Source organism: Cibotium barometz, chromosome 37 (genome assembly GCF_041138505.1).
Source record: "Cibotium barometz isolate CiBa-2024 chromosome 37, ASM4113850v1, whole genome shotgun sequence".
NCBI lineage: Eukaryota > Viridiplantae > Streptophyta > Polypodiopsida > Cyatheales > Cibotiaceae > Cibotium > Cibotium barometz.
The window spans coordinates 31,124,319-31,144,775 of NC_141082.1; the positions used below are offsets into that span (position 1 = coordinate 31,124,319).

Sequence of the window (20,457 nt, forward strand, 5' to 3'; positions counted from 1 at the left end):
GACAAGTAAGAACATGCTTGCTATGCACCTTCAGGATGAGAATAGGACTCTTTCAAGAGAATGTGTTGCGATGCACAGAAAAGATGGCAATGTGCTTTCTTACTTAGCACCCACAAGAAATTAGTACAGCAAGCACCGTGTTTGGAATAATTTTGCAAATTTTACCTAGTGTTCAATGTAATATAATTTTATGAACTGGAAAAATCAATGGGACATAGGAAATTGTGCGTCTTCCCTTTCCAAGAGTGCAGTCATACTGCCCAAGTAAAAAGAGGTATTATCACTACTTGGGCTACTCTCTCCGAGACCCCCCAAACTTAGGACATTGAAGAGGAAATGCAACTGTAGGACACAGGACATGTTTACCTCATTGATAGGAAGGGACCTATTTCACTCCCATCCCTCAATCTCTAAAGACCATTATAATTTTTCCCTTGTTTTTAATTTGATGAAATTTGCTTTTGAATACAGACAGTAAACTTCTAAATATGAAAGAATACGGATCAAGAAGCAGCTTGAAAAGAAAACCTTTCTTTTGTGGTTGATAGTAGATACTTCACCAATCAGCATGACGAGTACCCTTTCTTTTGTGGTTGATAGTAGATACTTCACCAATCATCATGAACGTGTCACAAAGTGCATCGATGTATGTGTAAAAGGGCCATTGAGGACACTCCTTCATCTATAACTATTATAAGACCATTTCAAATAGTACCCAACTTTAGAGATGCTAATTGATTTAAATTAATTCCCCATTTTAGAGCAGTGAGCCTGCCAGAATATTATTACTAAAGGCCTTTGATCTTTGGAAAGAGATTTCAGAAGTGCATGCAAGACACTATATCTTGAAGATGCCAACATAGGTACAGCTACATGCACAGTGTTGATCAGTGTACAAAGAATGGACCAACCCGTTCTTTAGAATACAAGGACTGTGGTGAAGTCCTCAATGCATGAGTACAAAGTGTGATAAGAATTCGGTCACAGTCCAAACTTTGCACCATCTACATTCAGCAGCCCAAATCCTCTTGTTGATAACCATACCGCCGTTTATGCTTTCCCACAACAGCTTTCCACTGCTTTGGCATGCCACAGTGCACGGCTGCAGAATTGCCTTCTGCCCAACGCATTGAATGCAGCCCCGTCCATCTTTCATACTGAACAGAGAGGATGCATGTAATGTAGACATGTCATTGCCAATGCTTCTTAAAGCCATCCAAGAAGCTTCACACTTTCAGAATTCTTTACCAAGCAGTCCTTTGCAATCTCCAATATCCACATAACTGCAGATTAGCAGCAGTCTTGTGCACAATACAAACACAACTGTCTGCAAGTTGAGTTTCTGATAAATAAGCTGCAGCATTTCTGGAAATCCCGAGGAGGAACGCTTGATTTCTATTGACATTCCCGATTTGACCTTACAAGAAAGCCCAATGAGAGGAAATGTGTAGAGATTTGTGGTGGAAAAGAAAAACAAAGGACATGAATCTGGCAGCTTGAGCTGATTCTCCCTTACAGACTGATCTGACATTTTCAAGAAAGGCCGGCAAGTCCTCAGCAAAGGCCCTGCTCAGGCATCATCGTGCTGATATCTTCTGTTTCTCATACACCAATGGGGTGCAGTGAAAACACCATGCTCAAAAATGCTCTCAACTGGCATAATCTTGGAGCTCATAGATTTCTATGTAATTTTGCCAAGCTGCTCACGTTTTATGGCTTTGTATAAATGGAATTTCCCAAAAGAGGTTACAGAGGCATCCTAGACTATCTATGAATCCATCCTTCTATCATTTCTGGTTGAAGTGGGTGGGAAGGCCCCATTCAATGACCCATTTCTCTGGCCTGTTTGCAGATCCCAAACACAACACAAGCATGATATGTAGTGGTCAGTAAATTGTATAAAACCATACTTCCAAGTCTCTAGATGCCACCACTGCCTTACCTTGAAGATGGTGTTGGTTGCCAAAATTGTGCTGTGTGACTGGGATTGAATGAGGTGGTTGCTCACGTAGGTGCAAATTGGAAGAGTGATACTGGTATTGCTGCTGCAAAAGCTGTGCTGATTGCTGCCCAAGCCTACTGGGAGAAATCTGCTGTGACTGATGATTATAGTGCAGAGGCCTTGGAAAATTCCATCCATAGGCAGCCAATGCATGTGGACTGCCTTCCATGTAATTTGGAAACATATTACCTTGCCTGCACAGCATTTTCAGTGGGACAAGGGTAAGGTCATCCCTTCTCTTGAAAAAACCCCTCCATATATATAGTGATATTCCTTATATATTGCACCCCCCCCCCCCCACCCCACCCCCCCCCCCAAAAAAAAAAGAAAAAAAAAACTGACCAAGAATACCTGAAAACAGAAGACTGTGGTCCCTCCTGCAGTGGGATATTATAGCTCACTCTTCCAGTGGAATCTTGTGTGTTCAAGAAGCCCGGCCCTTGGATTCCACCAGCTACTTCTCCTGATGAGCTTGATACCGCAGAGACACCGTTGGGTACAGTCTCGCCTCCATCATTTTCAAATAGTAAGTCCTCACTGCATCCCAGATGCACGACTCAGAATGCTAACATAGCCATTTGACCAAACAAAAGATTATTTCTTCCCAAGACGAGAGGACAAAGATGCCTAAATACCTGTAATTTGGGTCCCAATCACCAGGGTTAGGTGGTGGTGATGTATCTTCTCCTCCACTAGAAGTTGGTTGTGTCTTCGATATCAATGCACCTAGTGAACCCATTGGATAGTTCACAATTTTGGAGGCTTGGCTTTGTGCTGAGCTTGCTCCAGAAACTGTCCCATTCCTCGGTCTAAACTGTGATGCATGATGTGATGAACTGCGAGGGGAACCCAGTTGGCTGCCCTGCATAGTGACTTCAACATAGGAACTGGGACTGGTCTCAGCATTCCCAGCATAAGTGTTTGGATGGACACCATGCCAGGATAACATTGTGCTATCAAGACTTGAGCTACGACTTCCACTATTTGGATTTACAACAGATCCAGGTGAGCCCCAACCCCTACGCTTGTTATATTGCCCAAAGGCAGCAGCTTTACCTAAAGCAGCTGCACTACCACCACTTCGTGCTGGTGAAGTCGGGCCATACCTGCCTGGAGACCCGGTTGATGAAGATCCAGGGGAATGCTGAAAGTGAGAGTTGGGAGGGGTGAAATTAGAAGGACTTACACCCAAAGACATTGGTATGAAAGAGCTACTTGATGGGCTCAATCCCAAATGTGCCTGGCCCAATGCATGATTTGCAGGCAAATGACCCATTCTGCGCCAAGTATCTGGACTGATTCCAAAAACAGGGTTAACTATTGCAGCGGGTGTTCGGTGGTTCACATATGCTCCTGAAGGATCACCATAGCTTCCAAAATTATTTCCAAGTCCAACACCGCCATCACCAAAACTCCCATAGCTTCCCGCACTACCATAACTGCTCCCATAAGAGAAAGGATGGCCATGGTATTGTGGCCTCCCAAATTGCAGGACATTAGGATTCACCTGTACGAGGCCTCATCAGAGAAATACATGAAGTGCTTAAGTATATAAACAACCATGACTTCAGCATGACACAGGGTTGGTTGACCACTCCTTTGTTCCATCAAATACTCTTAAGAGCTGGTGTAGTTTTAAAAAAGGAGGAGGAAGAAATGCTCCCTAACTCATGATATCCAAACCTGGGGTGAGAGACCTGCACCAAGCCAATGGCCTGAAACTGGATTGTGGTCCACAGTCATTCCCTGATGGATGCGCTGAAGAGCCAAGATATACACACAAATCAGACCTTGACAAATACCACAATCCTTAATTACAAGGCATAAGGGACTGAAACCCTCAAGTATCCTAACTGTTAAGACTTACCATTCGTGGGGCTTCAACAGGAGGTTGAAATGAACCTGTGAAAGGCCTCTCTGTCACAAAGGGATGTTGTGCCGCCTAACAACAAACAATTACCATTGATCAAGGGCTAGGCCAAAGAGTTGTTGCCTATACAGACGATGGAACCAAATAATATACCAGAGTATGCTAATTATGATTAATTACTGAGAAACAAACAAATTTGAAGGCAGCCTACACCTTGTAAAACTAATGAACAGCCCAGAAGCCAAATATTTATCCTGCACACATAAATCTCATAAACTAATTGCTCTAACATTGCTTTTTTGTGCATGTATGATCATGATATGCCTTGTTTTTGCTTTATGGTCTATTGGAAGATTCAGGAAATGGACAGACAATTGAAGACCAGTGTCTACAAATGTGGGATGGGAAAATTCAGTAGTAAATCAGCATGGAACAAAAATGGACAGGTGTGGGCAGGTTTAGACCCAGCACTGTGTACGAGTAAGGTGCATGCGTATCTCTGGTCTATTCTTTTCAAGGCTTGGTGATTTGTATTACGACTAATAGCTTCCTCATGAGAAAGAAATAATAGTGAAGAAGGACAAAGACAAAAACAGAGGATTTGAAAGATCAAAAATAAATAAACTAACAAACCTAGCTACTAAGGAGAGGAAATCAAAAGATAATATCAAACGAAGGCTTTTAATTAAGACATTAACCAAAAAACAAACAAAACAAAACAAAAAACAAAATAGCAAAACAGAGAACTGTAAACTCTAGACCTAAAGCACTAAGAACTAGAACCAAACATTAAGCTAAACTTTAAAAAAGACATCGACTCAAAAGTGCAACCATTAACTCCAATGTCTGTCCGAACATGAAGTGTAGGTTCATCAACTCTATCATGCATAGCATGGACAATATGCTATGACATCCCTACTCACGTCATCAGTGCCCAGGAGTAGGTGCACGTTTGTATAAGGTTAGTCCAAAAGAACATGCTTTATAAAACCAGTGAACTGAGTTTCTATCACTCTCCGGAGGTGATGGGCATACTCAGCCATGATAGAGACTAGCACTCAAAGTCTACTCTAAGGTATAAAGGTATAACGACAAACAATTACAAAACATAGGAAAGAACCAAACTAAGTCTATATTAAGCTAGAGCAACAAAGAAAAGACTAAACAAGGCCTACTCTAAGTTAAAACAACAAACCCTGCCCTAAGCTAGATTTTACAAAAAAGAGCCAGTAATCTTTTTTTTTTATTTTATTTTTTTAACTCTCGACTTATGCCTTCTGCCTTCCCTACAGTTCAAAGATCCATACCAGAAACAAAAAGTTGAAGAAAAATCTACCTGCCGTGGAGTCCATCGCTTTAAAGGATCAAAGTTAACCAACCCTTTGAGGAAGTCCATGAACACTAACCGTTTATGGCGCTCTGCACAATGTCAACAATAAAGAGATCTCCTCCATCACAACCTTAAAGTTGCTAAAATACCTTATTCAGAACATCTTGCAATACAAAGTTTAAACAAGGACACAAACCTCTTTCCATTTCTTCCGGACTCATGCCCTTCTTCATATGGTAGCTCGTGATTATTTGCTCTAAATCCCAATCTTCAGCAAAATAGTGCTTCCCTAGAATCGGCCTTACTTTCTCCCTCTGCAAAGAGTGGTACAAATTATTAGATTGCACAAAAATAACAAAGGACTAGTTTTTTTTTAATTCATATCTTGTCCACAGCATGTAGCCTGGTGGTGAAAAGTTCCACCTCCCAAGTTGTGTACTGGGTTCAATACCTGCCAGCCCGCATAACACAGAACCATATATATCCCACAGAAAATTATAATCTCACTCACCAACTCATATTCCTCTGGGGTCAGAAACTGATAAGCAGAACGCTGTCCTGCTGAAAAATCATTGTGTCGAATGGGTGCTCCTGCATGCTTGAAGTACTTGCTCATGTTCTTTGCATTTCGAAGAACATGATCTGGCGGCTTACCTCTGCACAAAGAAAAAGTTCTCTAAGTGTTCACCAGCCCACCAGACCCAATCAAACTCTATTAAGCTATAACCAGCAACATTTCAAAAATTATTCCTGCTGACATCTCGACACAGAACTGCCAACTCTCATTCATGTACAAAATGAGAACCATTACAAAAGGTAGCTTAGAGCTCTTAAACTATCGGTTTGCAAAAAGGCAGAGGCATTCAATTCAGGGTCAAGAAGAAGGATAATTAAGGGCAGGTCTTTACCATGAGGGACACTGTTTCCACAATATAGCCTAAAAGCCAGTTAAGCAAGTGCGACAGTTTTTTAAAGACGATGGAAATTTCATACAAATCTTCTACTGATGAGGCCCTAGAAAGCATCTAGGTTTCAGGAGGAAAATCCTTCTTATGACTAGACGTCTACATGGATTGATTCATTGTTCGAGTGAAAGGTCTAGAGCTGGAGCTTCCCCTCCCCCTTCCACACAAAAAAACACCATTCATCTTCTTGCTTCGTCCCCTCCCTGTGCTGAGTGAGGAAAACATGTGAATACCTACCAAAAACCTGTTCAGAAATCACTAACAGGTGTGTACCCATTACTCCACCATGGCACAAAATATTTGAGTGTAGAGTTCAGAAGGAAGGGATGGATGGAGAACAGATAACTACCCATCTCGCGGGGTATATCCCGAATACCATACGGATCCTTGTGAGCGCACACCGACCCACCACCACTAAGGCATCGTCCACAAATGGGATGCTATCCTCCAAGATTTGCTACCCCACCTATCATACCTCCACCTGCACTAGCTCCAGCTATGGCAGGATTGACGCCCAAAATGTTGAGAATAGCCATGGAAATAGGGAGGGGGTAGCTTCAGGAATTGTACCACCAATGCTCGCGCACAAATGTAATGGCCAAGACCAGAAAAGAACAAACCGGCCCATATCTCCAAACTTATACGATGGAGTGGAAAAAATGTTGAACGTTCACCCCTCAGACATGTAACAATTCCATTCATAGTTCACTTGTTATCTATATATATATATATATATATATATATATATATATATATATATATATATATATATATATATATAAGTTTACTCGTTACTTATGATAGAGTTAGCTGATATAATTTTTTTAGGCATTCAAATATTAATTTTGGGCCATTTTGTGAGCTAGTTTTGCTTAATAATAAGCATTTGAATCACGAAAACTTTTGCACACGAAGATACCGATCTATTGAAAAGGAATGCTTTTGATTGAATAGAATTGTTGTGCATTGTTAGTGCTCTAAGAGCACAGAAGTATGAAAAAAAGGCGGTTTTAAGCTGATTCGACACTTAGAATTGTGTATCCACCTATAGAGAAAAGTTTTGGAGACCTAAATAATGGAATTTGACTTCAAGGTGTCTACAGAAGATTCATAGATTTCAAAGAGATCTTTGAAAGCCATTCTATGGGAACTTTTTTGATTCTGCATGTTTGGAAGCGTACTATGTTGGACACTCTAAACCGGCCTCGGGCTTCAGACAAAAACAAAGGGCGGTGCAAAAACAAACTTGCACACAAAACACTTCAACACCTTTGAGGACCAAGAAAAAGAAAACAAACAGGGGGAGCTAGAGTGCTCCTGCAAACAATACACGGACACCGGTTGGCCCAAAAATGCAGTGGCGCCCCTTGCGGTATTTCTTTAATTGATTATAAGAGAGAGCTTTGATTACAATAAGGCTAGAAACTCAGCCGTCACAGTAGAACTCCTAAAGCCTGCAAAGACCCTGCATCATGGCTTCATATCCACTAAGCATCCACAAACAAGTCCAGCCATTGTTCACATCGAAAGACTCTCTCACATTGAGTCTTGCATACAGAAGCTTTCTCCCATGATCAAGGCTGCCACAACCATCCATAGCCTCTCCCCTACGAACAGCATCACACCCTAACACATCCAGTGCTTCTGCATCACAACACAGACTCCCAAACTATTTCCCAAAAGAAAACTCGCATCACAGCACAGCATACCATACAATAGACACACCTGTACACTCCCTCTCGACCTTCCAAGGGTAATTTCCATCTCAGTCATGGATTCTCTGTCCCTTATCCAATCAGTAGCAAGGCTGTACCAAACATGTGTCCACTCCTGTGACCGCTGCCTGCATGTGACCTATCTCTTGGAGAAACCCAAAAACATGTTTCCACATGAAACAAGGACCTATTTTAGCAAACATCTGTTTTCCCGTTAAACATCTGGTCTGGCCCAACATGAAACCCATGTCCTGTTTCCACGTGAAAACATCCTCGGCACATATTCAAATGTAGTGCCAACACAATACACAAACAAAAGAGAGAACTCTTACTGAATATGTCTGGCTGTATTTCTACCCCACAACTATGTTACATAGGTATGCCCAAAACTGCAAGCAGGAAGAAAGCAATCTGCTATATGGGTATACACCCATGAGAGCTTGCGTCGCTCCCATGCCAAGAAACATAACCATGTGACCTTGTACTTGCAGCCAATAACCCATGTACACAGTGTACTTACAGCCAAGCAAAACAGCCCATAAACAATATCAAAACAGTCCCGGCTATGCGCCTCCTTCAGCCCGCTCCTTCCCTTCCAAGAGAGAGAGAAACACAGAGAGAGACCCGCTCAGCCATGCGCGCCTCGTCTTGCAGCCGAGAGAGAGAACACCTGTGGGTGAACCTACTGTCCAGCCTTGTACTCCCTCCTACAGTCCACGCTTCTATGTCCAGCACTCCCTCTCCAAAAGGCAGTCCAGGGCTTGTATTCAGCAGCGCCTGTAAACACAACAATGCAGCCCGCCTGCAATCCTTCCAAAAAGCAAGAGAAGACCAGCAGCGCAGACCCGCCAACAGCTGTTTTCCGAAAAGCCAGAGTGTAGCGCTGCCCGCCAGCAGCCCTTTCCCAAAAAGCATGAGAGAGAAAGAGAGACTTGTCTCTAAAAGTGGTGTAGCCTCCATAATTAGCCTAGGGGCCACCAAAGGTTATAAAACCTTTTAAACTTTAATTCTCTTTGCACCAAAGGTTATAAAACCTTTTAAACTTTAATTCTCTTTGTCCCCTTCACACTTGGGGTTGTCCACACATGGGATTATCAACATTACTTCCCTTTTCGACCCCAAGAGTTGTACCAATCTGTCCATGAAGTTATTGCCCCAAACTGATGCTATTAACACTGTCCACCATGTCCCCGTGCACACCTGCATATTGTCCAAAGAAAAACACAAGGTCGTGAGTGACAGACACTCTCAACTAAAAGTGATGTGTTTTTGTCTTATACTCCAGTGCCCACAGTCACGTCTTCATCCAGGAAGGGCGAGAGGACCGCTTTGCCATTTCGTGCTCGGGCTGCCCGCTTGCGCATTTCCCCTATGATGTAGCCTCTCTCCAAGAACGGCCAACCATGGAGGGAGTCTTCCCCTTCATTCTTCAGTTTTCACTGAAAAATAAAAAAGTGAAATGGTGTAATAGGACGTGTGATTCTCACGAGGTTAACATAGTTAATTTGATTTACCATACAATTTAGAGACAACTTAAAAATGAGATTTGGCGATTACACCAACTAGGGGTTGAAGATGGGGCCTCCTTGCAAAAGATGTAGGTGCCCGGAAGAAATCCCAGCCCATGCGCACCAAATTCTTCAAAGCACAATTATGATAAAAACAAAGCTCCTAACATTTCCATTGGCACCCCGCCCCAAATCCCACGAGTACTCACGCACCTATAACCCCCAATTGCGCAGTACACATATTCAAATAGCTGAGGAAACCAACCCGAACACACTCTAATGCTTCCAACATCTCACAATATTCACCAAGTATTCCCACACACTCCCAAAACACACTAGGTCTCCCAAAACCCGCTCAAGGCTGTACACACAGCCTTCAAGCACTTATCTGCTTAGGATAGCTCCGACCAGCTTGCACAAAACTGCATAACGGTCCACTGTTGTGTGAAACACTCCACCCAGGAGTTACCGGTTTCCGGAATCACCTTACTTCATGTAAAGCTGTATGAAACAGTCGACCAGCTGGTTTTCTGATTTCAGCCCATGAAAAGTGGCATTGCCAAGGGATGCAGGAAGGACAACAGAAGGTATTTCACCCCTCTAGCAAACTCCTATGATGACTGTGAAGAATCCTCCTAATGTGCATGTTGTTGAGCATGGGATGACTCACTAATACGAGGTGTACTCAATATAGCCAGTACACATCATGGGTTCGCATGTAACCCCTAATTGGTAAAATTCCAATTATGGGTGGCGTCCACTGCTGAACGCCAAAGGCCAAGGGCCCTTCTGTACTTATGGCTAGACCAAGGATATATTGAGGGACTAGTTGCTGTTACTTGTACTTCTTGGTTGTGGCCATTATACCACTCTGTTCACCAAACCTTCATTATTCTTATTCTAGTGTTCTCAATGTATGACTGTGGTTAACCTTGTTAAGTGTTCCCTTTGTGTGTCTTATGTGAGACAAGTGGAGAGAGGTAGAGTAGCCATGCATCCCCATAGTTTAGCGTGACTCCTCCTATGGGTATACTAGAATAAAAAATAGTGGAACCCTTGTAGTATTCCACTTTAGCATACCTGTAGCGGATAGAGAAGGGAAAAAAAACTTAACCAGCAATACCATGCGCTTGTGAGGCCCATTTCAAGCATGGCCCACAAAGACGCTATTTGCTCCGCGATTTCCACACCAGCTCTTGTAGAGCCAGAGGCAGATCCAAAAATAGTCTATTGTAGCATGCAGCGGAAGTATTCGTATTGGAGGATCCTGTCTCACAAATGCTCACACCGTCTTTTGTATCCTGAGTTTCACGAGTTTAGAATCCACTTTAATGACTTCAAACTTTAAAGAGAGATGAGAGAGAGAGATGAGAAACTGGACACCGTATGGGGTCCCGAATTACCCACAAAGGGCCCCCTATCCCGTTACCGAGATAGTATTTGCTTTATTATCTTTAAAGAGACTGACGGTGTGACTAACGATAAGCCAAATGCAAGACCTCTGAAGACCAAGTGTTGGGCTGAACTGTGCATTGCTGTAGAAGCACCAAAGATGTCCAATCTCGAGCCTATGCACTCTTCCCAATGGAATGAGGGAGGGATGCAAAGCTAGGGCTGAGAGAGGGGCTGTTTGGGACTGTTCTAGACTAAGTATGAATGCTGTAAATGAATGTGAATGCTGCGTTTTACCTTCACCAAGAGGTTGGAACAAAACGCTGATATGATGAATGCTGAAAACTGAATGGATGCAAAAAACGCAAGGTTTACTGATGGCTGAATGCTAAGAACTAATGCGTTTGCTGATGGAGGGCTGAATGCACAAGCGTTGATGCTCCTCTTGCTGTAGGATGACACGCTTCTCTAAAACGCATGAAACTGAGGTGGATGCAAGGCTGAATATGATGCGCCTGAATGCTCTTTGCTGAATATCAATGAATGAGAAAGTGATTATGCAAAGGCCCTATTTATATGGGCTGAATGAGCCAGTCGGCTGGCTAGTGAGCTGGCCAACTGCTCATGTCCAATGAATAATGCATAAATGTGTATAAAATGCTGGGAAAAATACCAAAAAATCCTAGTAAATATCCTGATAAATACTGGATGATATCTAGGGATCCTACAATGGTCTAGATGCTATGCATGAATGATGTGCAATATGCAGGATGCTTTCTAATTCAAACCCTAAGGTTTCTACTGACTGTATATGTATGAATGCGCCTCTTTAAGTGGGTTAAGGGACTTAGACTGACTAATTGACTTGTTATGGCTGAGAATGGCCTACGTAGCTCGTGCCTGACTTATCCTAGCCTGAGGATTACAATGGGTTCACGGCGTACGACAAATATCATCCTGAATGGAACTAATACTGTACAAATGTTACACTACTGATGATAAGCCAGTTTGTCACCATGCACTACAGTGCAGAGTGCATGTGACATTACCTCTCCATCTTCCCCCTCTTTGATGTCACCTTTGCGGAGGAGGTAGGAAAGTGCCAACTCCCTTGGCTTCTTGCCCACTTCCCGTGCCATGGACTCAAAAGTCACGTCTACCATTGCATCGGCTTTCCTTGCTTCAATGGCACTTTGCACATGTGGATCTTCATGCAAAAATTTTAGCTCTATTGAGCCCTCATTGCATCAGGCTCTTCTTCTTGCATGACTGTCTTTCCTCCAGACAATTGTCCCCTTGAATCACTATCATTTACCCTCTCAAGGGACTTGTAACTTCCTTGTAAAGCATCAGAGCCACGCAAGGCACTTGATGGGCCCCTCGAATTGGGCATTTCCAAAGGGTTGCCTTGGCTGTCTATTGTGTTAAGTGTGCTAGAAGCGGGGTGTCCAATACACAAGTTCGTTTCCCCACTAAGAAGAGGGAAATAACCGTGCTCTGAAACCAATGAAACCGATCCCGTCAAGTGGGAATAGACTCCGTTGAACACCCACACAAGTAATAGCACAACTTAAATATCACAAATTGAATGGACAACTTAATAACAATTGAAAGCTGAAATGAAATGAAATGTTGATCAATGGACACCACCACTGGGGCCGGAACGGGCCGACCCCCCCTCAATATATGATATATTATTGGGAGTATTTAAAAGATACAATGCTCCATGGGTTCAACTGAGATGAATACAGTTACCAAACAAGAGACTCGAAGTAGACGTTCGAAGAAGAGCAATCCACTTGTGTAGTTCAGTCTCTACGGTCCTGTGCCTTCACTGGAATCCGCGGAGAGCACCCCACTGGTGTTCCAGGACCACGCACAAACAGGCGCTCCCATACAAACGCCTGGCTCTCCCGATCTCAGCACTCTTGGACTGTGGTTCTCCAAAAGCTTTGGACTACCCGGCACCGAACGGGTATTAGCGGTAGAGAGTATCCCTTTTCAGATTTACATTAAAGTCCTTTAATTAAATCTCAATCCACTTACTTGTAGCTCGCGAGTGGAAGACAAATACCCGATGCATCTAGGTGCAACTACTAGAGATGAACACCACGGCGCAGCAGCCTACTGGCAAGAGGGAAGAGTACGTAGCCGCCTGGAGGTTTGAGTGCAGCCGCTTGTGGAAGAGGACAGCCGCCTGTGTAGAGAGAGAACAGCTGCTTGTAGTCGCCCGTGGAGAGGAGGTGCAGTCGCCTCTGGCCGCGTGTGGAAGGGAGGCGCAGCCACCTGCTGAGGACGAGGAGGAGGCGCAGCCGCCTGCAAGGGGAGGAGGAGGAGGTTCAGCCGCCTGCAAGGGGAGGAGGAGGAGGTTCAGCCGCCTGTTGTGGTCGCCTGAGGAGGAGGGAGCGCACAGCCGCCTGTAAGGGCAAAACACACCTGGCTGCAGCCGCCACACCTGGCTGCAGCCGCCTGTGGAGTGGCGCAGCCGCCAATGGAAAACGCAGCCGCCTGCAGAGGAAGGCGCAGCCACCTGTGTAGAGAGAGCAGCCGTCTGGAGAGGAGAGGCGCAACACCCTGCAGAGTGGAGGTGCAGCCACCTGAGAGCAAACGGAGAAGAGATGATCGCCTCCTGTGTTCTCCAAGCGGGTGGGGTGGTCGCTCTTTTGTAGGAGTTGGAGAGAGAGCACACCACCACAGCTGGTCAGCTCCCCTAGCTTGCATGGGGGCGGCCAGTTTCAAGGTGGGGTGTGGGTAGGTGGCCATGCACCCACCCCCACACATAAAGGGTTAAGAGTGGGGTTTCCCTCCCCACCTTGGCCCATACGTGGGTGCCGACTCTTAAATGAATGTGAACTTACAACCTTATAAAAATAAAGGTTAGAAAGAAAGCTATTAAACAAACAAGTGCAATACACTTACCACCTCTTCACACCCAACAAAACTCGTCAGAAGACAGAGCAAACTTCACGACTCACTGGCAAGTGTCCCCGCTCAGTAAGTGGCACGTCAAACAGGCAAACACAAGAATACAAGTCATGCGAAAACAGTTCCAAACATGCAAAACATGAATGCATGTGCAAATAGTATCATGGACATATCTCCCATTCATGGAACAAGTACACTACATCTGTCGGGCACAATGATGGCACGACAGAAAACATAAATCCCGGTCTTCCTATGGAGTGACAGTCCCATAGGTAAGACACAGATCCAGGCACAAGCCTCCCTATGGAGTGACAATCCCATAGACAAGACACAGCACAAATACTGGCTCTTCCATGGCGTGACAATCCCATGGATAGAACACAGTCCAGGTCATACACGGGTGGCACCAATCTGGCTCCCGTCCATCAACACCATCCTGCTAACACACGGGTGGCACCAGTCTGGTTCCCGTCCATGTTAAGCAAAAATACTGGCCCCTTCACATGAGACACCGGCCTAGCCTCAAGTGAACGAGACACAAATCTAGAGATGGACCAAATGGTGGGCCAATTGGTGACCCTTGCTATGGGAGAGGAACAATCAGTGACTTCACGCCATGCAAGAATACCTTATGTAGCCCGTGAAGGATACAATGCATAGTCACAAGGGACGGGGGACGGTGACGGGGGACGGGGACGGGGACGGGACGGGGGACGGCCATAAGTAGGGAACGGGGACGGGGGAGGGAACGGCACTCAAAAAATACTTTTTTTTTTAAATTTTTCTACTCTGCACTTATTCTACTTTGGAAGTACATCAAAATGAGCACAAATTTACACTAAAATGTAAGATTTTGAGTCATATTAATAATTAAGTAGATACAAAATGAGTCATGACTCAAGAGTTAGGACTCAGGAGTCAGGACTAAGCCTTAAGGAGGCAAAATACAAGGACGGACTCAAATGAGTCAATGACAAAAAAGTGCTGAAGACTAGAGGCTAGAGGCTAGAGCTAAGTAGTAAGGCCCATGAATCATGATCCATGAATGATCATCCACGTGAAGTGCTCGCCTCATGGTCATGGGTAGCTTGTGCGGCTGCCAAAGAAGCATCAAGCTCATCCTCACACTGGCATGCTGCTCCTGCACCTCATCCTCCCGTTGCTCTTCTTGTTGACTCATCTCCCACTCGGTGAAGGAATCTGCCTTCTTGGTCACGCTCTTGCAAAGCATTCGCAAGTTCGCGTTGACGAAGACAAGGTCATTGGCACGCTCTACCCCGAGTCGGTTCCTCTTCCTAGAGGCAATGTGGTTGTAGGTACTCCAAAGTTGCTCCAAGCAAGAGGAGCTGACGGCCTGGCTAAGTATGCGGATGGCAAGCTGCTCTGCAGCTCCGGTCCATCTGAACCAAAGTCCTCCCACCATCGAGCAGCACCAACTTTGGAGCGGTCAACCTGTGCATCATGACAGCCATAGGAGCCATGAAATGACCTGTACATCGAAAGCTGGTCCCTGATCTTGCGCCTAACCAATGCATCAGGCACAAGACGATCCAAGATGATCCTCCATCCAGCGCTCACCTCCCGGTCGCTCTCCTGCTTGTTGCCTTGGAATTCTGGGTCCACCACATAAGCTACTGCATGCAATGGAGAGTGGTAGGAATTCCACCTTCCTAGACACAAGGCATGGATCTCCTCGTATCTGTCTTCGTCAGGCACGAAGTCTTTCAACTTCTCTATCATGCGATCCATGGCCTCGTAGACCTTGCCTATGCATGGCTGCATAGCGTCTACAATCCTCAACAGGTGGACTATGGGCCTCACCATAGCATCTGTGGTCTTCACACGCTCCCACCAAGAGGCGTCATCCTACACTCTTGGCCACTGTTTGTATGGGACTCTTGCATGGCAACAAACTCGTCGCTAAGGAAAAGCCCCCTCAAAGCACCACTACAATCCTTCAACCAGCCCAACATGAGAAAGTTGTAGGCAAACCGGGTGTCGGAATATTTGAGGAGAGAGAGACAGGACCTCTTGTTGAACTCATGCCGAAGTCTTTGGTGGTTGAGAACAAAGGAGACCATGGTGTTGGCCTCCTCAATGAGCGGGCTGATCCATGGTAATGCCCCGATGTCCTTGAGGAGGTTGTTTAGGCAATGAGCCATACAAAAGGACACCGTGACATGTCCATACATACTTTGGAGAATAGCTCCCGCCGCCCTATTGGAAGGCTCCCCATCCGCAACAAAGCCCACTACATGCTCGGGGCCAACGATCTCCATGGTGGTAGCCCACTCCGCCGCAAGCACATCCGCGCTCTTCCCAATGCCGGATGCATCATGAGATGAGATGAAGTACATCTCTCCACGGGAATATGCAACCATGCCGTGAATACTCCTCTTGCGGGTGTCACTCCATCCATCCACAATGAGGGAGACTCCGTTCCTCTCCCATTGCCGCTTTGTGTTGTCGGCCGCTTGCTCTACAATGCGCTTCTCCTTGTCGAGCAATGTAGTGCGCAAGCTCTCGGATGAGGGGGGCGTATAGGTTGAGCCATACTCCCCAATCTTCTTAACCATTACCTTGAAGTATTCCGACCTATTCAAGAAAGTAATTTACTAATGAGAAGGGGACTAGGATGATGAAAACATGAATGATGAATTGGCAATGATCGATTGCACTTACCTAGCCGCTTGAAAGGCAATGTGGTAGTGGAAGAAGAAGCGGGCCACCGCCATATCCACCTCGTCCTTCAACTTGGGATTCCAATTCTCCCCAAGTGTAGATTGTCGCCGTGGGCCACGTAATGATTGAGAGGCCGTGGAGATGGAGGGTGCCGGTGTCGTGGATGGAGTAACATTCCGACTTGATGGCAAAGGTGATGGTGTGCATGATCCCAATCCACCACATGACTCCATGGTAGAGGCTTGAGTTCCTCTCCCCATCGTCGCGGGATCCACGGCCACTCGTGGTGTCCTTCTTGTCGCTTCGACCGCTGTAGGCATATGCTCACTTATGGTAGTGCTATGTGTGAACAGGGCTTAACCAAGGGCATTTTTTCCCATGTGGTTTTTCCCCTTGGACATCAAGTGTGAAAGGACACTCTAACATATAATATTTTGTACTTCTATATTATATGGATGTGGCACACATGCAAGGGTTGACTTGCATTTTGTGGATACCACACTTTAGGCTCTCTCTCTCTCTCTCTCATTTCTGTGTGTGAGCTTCTCTACCCTGCACCTAACCCTAATGTGCAGGTTTGTGTGTGTGAGTGTGTGAGTCCAACACCCAACATTTGGTATCAGAGCTGGGAGCTGGCCCTGGAGTGGTGGCTGTGCAGAATCTGCGAAAAAAACTGCAAATTTCCGTCGACGCTGTGTTTTTTCGTCGACGTCCGTCGTCAAGTCCGTCGCTGCTCCACCGTCCGGCCGCCAGAAACGGGCGGCACTAGTGGGGAGCCCACCACCACCGCCCAGCTCGCGGGCGGCACCGCCATCTACAGCCGCGGTTCTTCCGTCAACGCCCGCCGTTCTTCCGTCAGCGCCCCAGCCGGCTGCCCAGAACCGCCGACGCTTACCACTGTTCCGCCGGTGCTACTCCAGCGTTGTCCCGTCCAAGGGGACCGTCTGTTCCGTTACCCACGGCGCCCACGTCATCCTGCTACGTTCGAGCCAGCGCGTCCACCCTCCCTGCGCCTCCGTTTGCTCCGTCCCGGCTGGTCCAGCCTGACACAAACACCGGGAGCCTGCGCCTGAATCGTCCGTCGCCTTTGTCCCGCCTGCTCGACAAGCGACTCCAGCGCCGTGCTGCTCCCTCCTGCTGCTCGCCCGACACCTGCGCTGGGACCCGACACCTGCGCTGGGACCCGTTTCTGCTGGTCCGCCACCGTCCAGCGCCCGTCTGCTATCTCCCACCTACGACTGGCCCACGGCTGCCCCTTTCGCCTGCACGCCTGCTCGCCTACCCAACATTTGGTATTCCAGCACACGCCCGCCTCTGGTTGGTCCGACGTTTGCTCAAACCCACACTCTGCAGGCCTCCTCGACATCTGCAGCTCTGCACGCCTCCGTCTTGCCATCCGTGCTCTGCAACGACTCCCTACAACACCACTCCCTCCAACGCCTTCACCTGCAAAACGACTCCCTTCAACAAGGTCTCTTCCCGGCTGCCCAGGTACCTTTGTTTCAGCAAACAAAACAAAAAAAATCAAGAAAGATTTGACAGATTGCAGGTGGTGGATTCAGGCAAATTGGGGGATTTCTCAATTTCAGGACAAATTAAAAAAATTGGGCATTTTGCTTTGCCTGCAATTTGGGGGTTTTCGAAATTGAGGTCAAAATCAGCAAATTGAACCTCTCTCATTTGCAGAAATTTGGGGGTTTTCAAAATTGAGGTCAAAATCGACAAATTGAGCCTCTTTCATTTGCAGAAATTTGGGACTTTTGTGAAAATTGGCCAATTAGATGCACATTGAAGCAATTGGAGTGCATACAAATTGGGGATTTTCTGATTGGAGCATGTAATTGGGCATTACAGCTGCGATTTGTCGCGTATGTATACACGTTGTGTGTAATTGGACAATTTGGTGCAGGTTTACACTTGCTTTGATTTGCAGGCATACATTTGCACAGGACATTTGGTTGCCTGGCAGTGCACATTGGTGCTTGGTTTGCTTGCAGATATATTTTGTTGACATGGCACAGAATGCTACAGATGTATTTGGTGTGCTCACCCAGGAGGACAAGCTGGATGGATCTAACTACTCCCTCTGGAGTTTCATGATCCGTAATTTGCTGGTAGCCAAAGGGCTTTGGGGCATCGTGTGTGGTGATGACACACGCCCACTTACCATACAGCCAACCACGCCTCAAAGGGGAGGTGCTCAAAGAGCTCCTAATGTAGATCCTGCTCCCACACAAGAGCAGAAGAGATGGGACTCTAGAGATGCACAGGCCATGTCATTGATAGCCCTTTCATGCACATGGACTATTATTCCGCACATTCGTTCATGCAAGACATCGAAGCTTGCATGGGACACATTGGAAGCAATGTATCAGGTACGCAACGAGGCAAGAGTTGCCTACTTGAAGAGGCAATTGGATCTTCTTTCTATGGATGAGGGTGACTCCATGGCAGATCATCTCACCAAAGTGAAAGATTTGCAGGAACAATTGCTCAACATTGATGAGGTTATCCCAGACAGACAGATGGTCACCAACACTCTTCATTCTTTACCGCCTTCCTACTTCGGCTTTCACACCTCTCTCAACCTCTCAATGAGAGGAGGTGGTGATCCCGTCACTTTTGAAGAGCTCGTGGGTTTACTCTTGCAGGAAGAGCAAACAAGAGCAAACTTATCGAGCAACCGTGGTGGAGAAAAGGCATTTACAGCCAAGGATAAAGGTAAAGCAAAGAGCTTTAAGCATGGGGGACAACAGTCTAGCAAGGCTAGTCATGGACAGCCCTCTTCTAGTGGTGAAAAGTCTGACAAAGGGGATGCAAACAAGCCCAAAAAGAAGGGCAAATGTCACTACTGCCATAAGCCTGGACACTACATCAGTGAATGTAGGAAAAGGATTGCAAAAGAGAAAAAGAAAGAAGTAGGCAATGCAGTAGCAGACTCTTCGGATGACAAAGCACAGCAATCAGCTAATGTAATCCAGGAAGAGTACACTTTTTTGGTCACATGCACTAGTGACACACCAAGTGCTTCGGACACTGATATGTCTTGCATTGCATCTGACAGACAGAATGCATCATGGTATTTTGATAGTGGTGCTTCGAGCCACATCACTTCATGCAAAGATGTATTTCAGCACTTGGTTTATGCTTCAAATGGCCGCACTGTATCATGTGCAGATCATACCACATATCCAGTAAAAGGAATTGGTAATGTCATACTTATTGCAGCCAATGGTGCCAATATATGTATGAAAAATGTATTGTATGTTCCAGGGATAAAGAAAAATCTGCTCTCCGTCTCAGCCATAAACGACCAAGGTTTAAAGGTTGAATTTGAAGATGGGAAGTGTTTGGTAAAAGACCCATCAAAGGATTATGAAATAGTCACTTCTGGAACACGATACAAAGCCTTGTATAAGCTGGACAGCTATGACAAGCGCACTTATGATGCAAATACAGTGGCTGCCCACACTCCTGCTATGCATGATGCAGAGCTATGGCATGCTCGTTTTGGGCATGTAAATTTTCAGAGTTTGATGCTTTTGCAAAAGCATCATATGGTTGATAATATGCCGCCTCTTGAGTCTCCACCAAGACATGTATGTGAGGGGTGTATTTTGGGAAAGATGCAACGGAAACCATTCCCCAAAGATGGAGCTGTTAGAGCTGAAAGTAAATTACAGCTCATACATAGTGATGTATGTGGTCCAATGCGGACACCATCCATAGGGGGGCATCTTTACTTCGTCACATTCATTGATGACTACTCCAGGTTTGCTTGGGCTTACCCTTTGAAAGCGAAAGCAGATGTGTTTACATGCTTTCGACACTTTGTAGCAATGGCTGAAAATATGTGTGCATGTAAAGTCCAAACACTCAAGGATTATATGCTTCAAAAGGGCATCAAACACCAATGTACTGTGCCTTATACACCGCAGCAGAATGGTGTAGCTGAAAGGAAAAATAGATCTCTCATGGAAATGGCACGATGCATGGTGAAAGCACAAAAGTTGCCTCACAAATTTTGGATGGAAGCTATAATGTGTGCAACTCATGTGTTGAACAGGT

General features: G+C 45.7%; 1 protein-coding gene across 1 annotated transcript in view; it reads right to left on the reverse strand.

Annotated features, from left to right (window-relative positions):
• Window positions 1–755: 755 nt before the first annotated feature.
• YAK1 (YAK1-like protein 1) overlaps window positions 756–20,457 on the reverse strand; it is a 49,263-nt gene continuing 29,561 nt past the window's right edge. The window contains exons 10-18 of the mRNA XM_086776770.1: window positions 5,714–5,858; window positions 5,399–5,516; window positions 5,209–5,291; window positions 3,870–3,944; window positions 3,686–3,760; window positions 2,638–3,509; window positions 2,354–2,539; window positions 1,943–2,196; window positions 756–1,842 (exon numbers count right to left, since the gene is read on the reverse strand). Coding sequence (XP_086632896.1) covers window positions 1,769–1,842; window positions 1,943–2,196; window positions 2,354–2,539; window positions 2,638–3,509; window positions 3,686–3,760; window positions 3,870–3,944; window positions 5,209–5,291; window positions 5,399–5,516; window positions 5,714–5,858 — 1,882 coding nt within the window. The 3' untranslated portion in view covers window positions 756–1,768. The remainder of the gene's footprint in view (window positions 1,843–1,942; window positions 2,197–2,353; window positions 2,540–2,637; window positions 3,510–3,685; window positions 3,761–3,869; window positions 3,945–5,208; window positions 5,292–5,398; window positions 5,517–5,713; window positions 5,859–20,457) is intronic.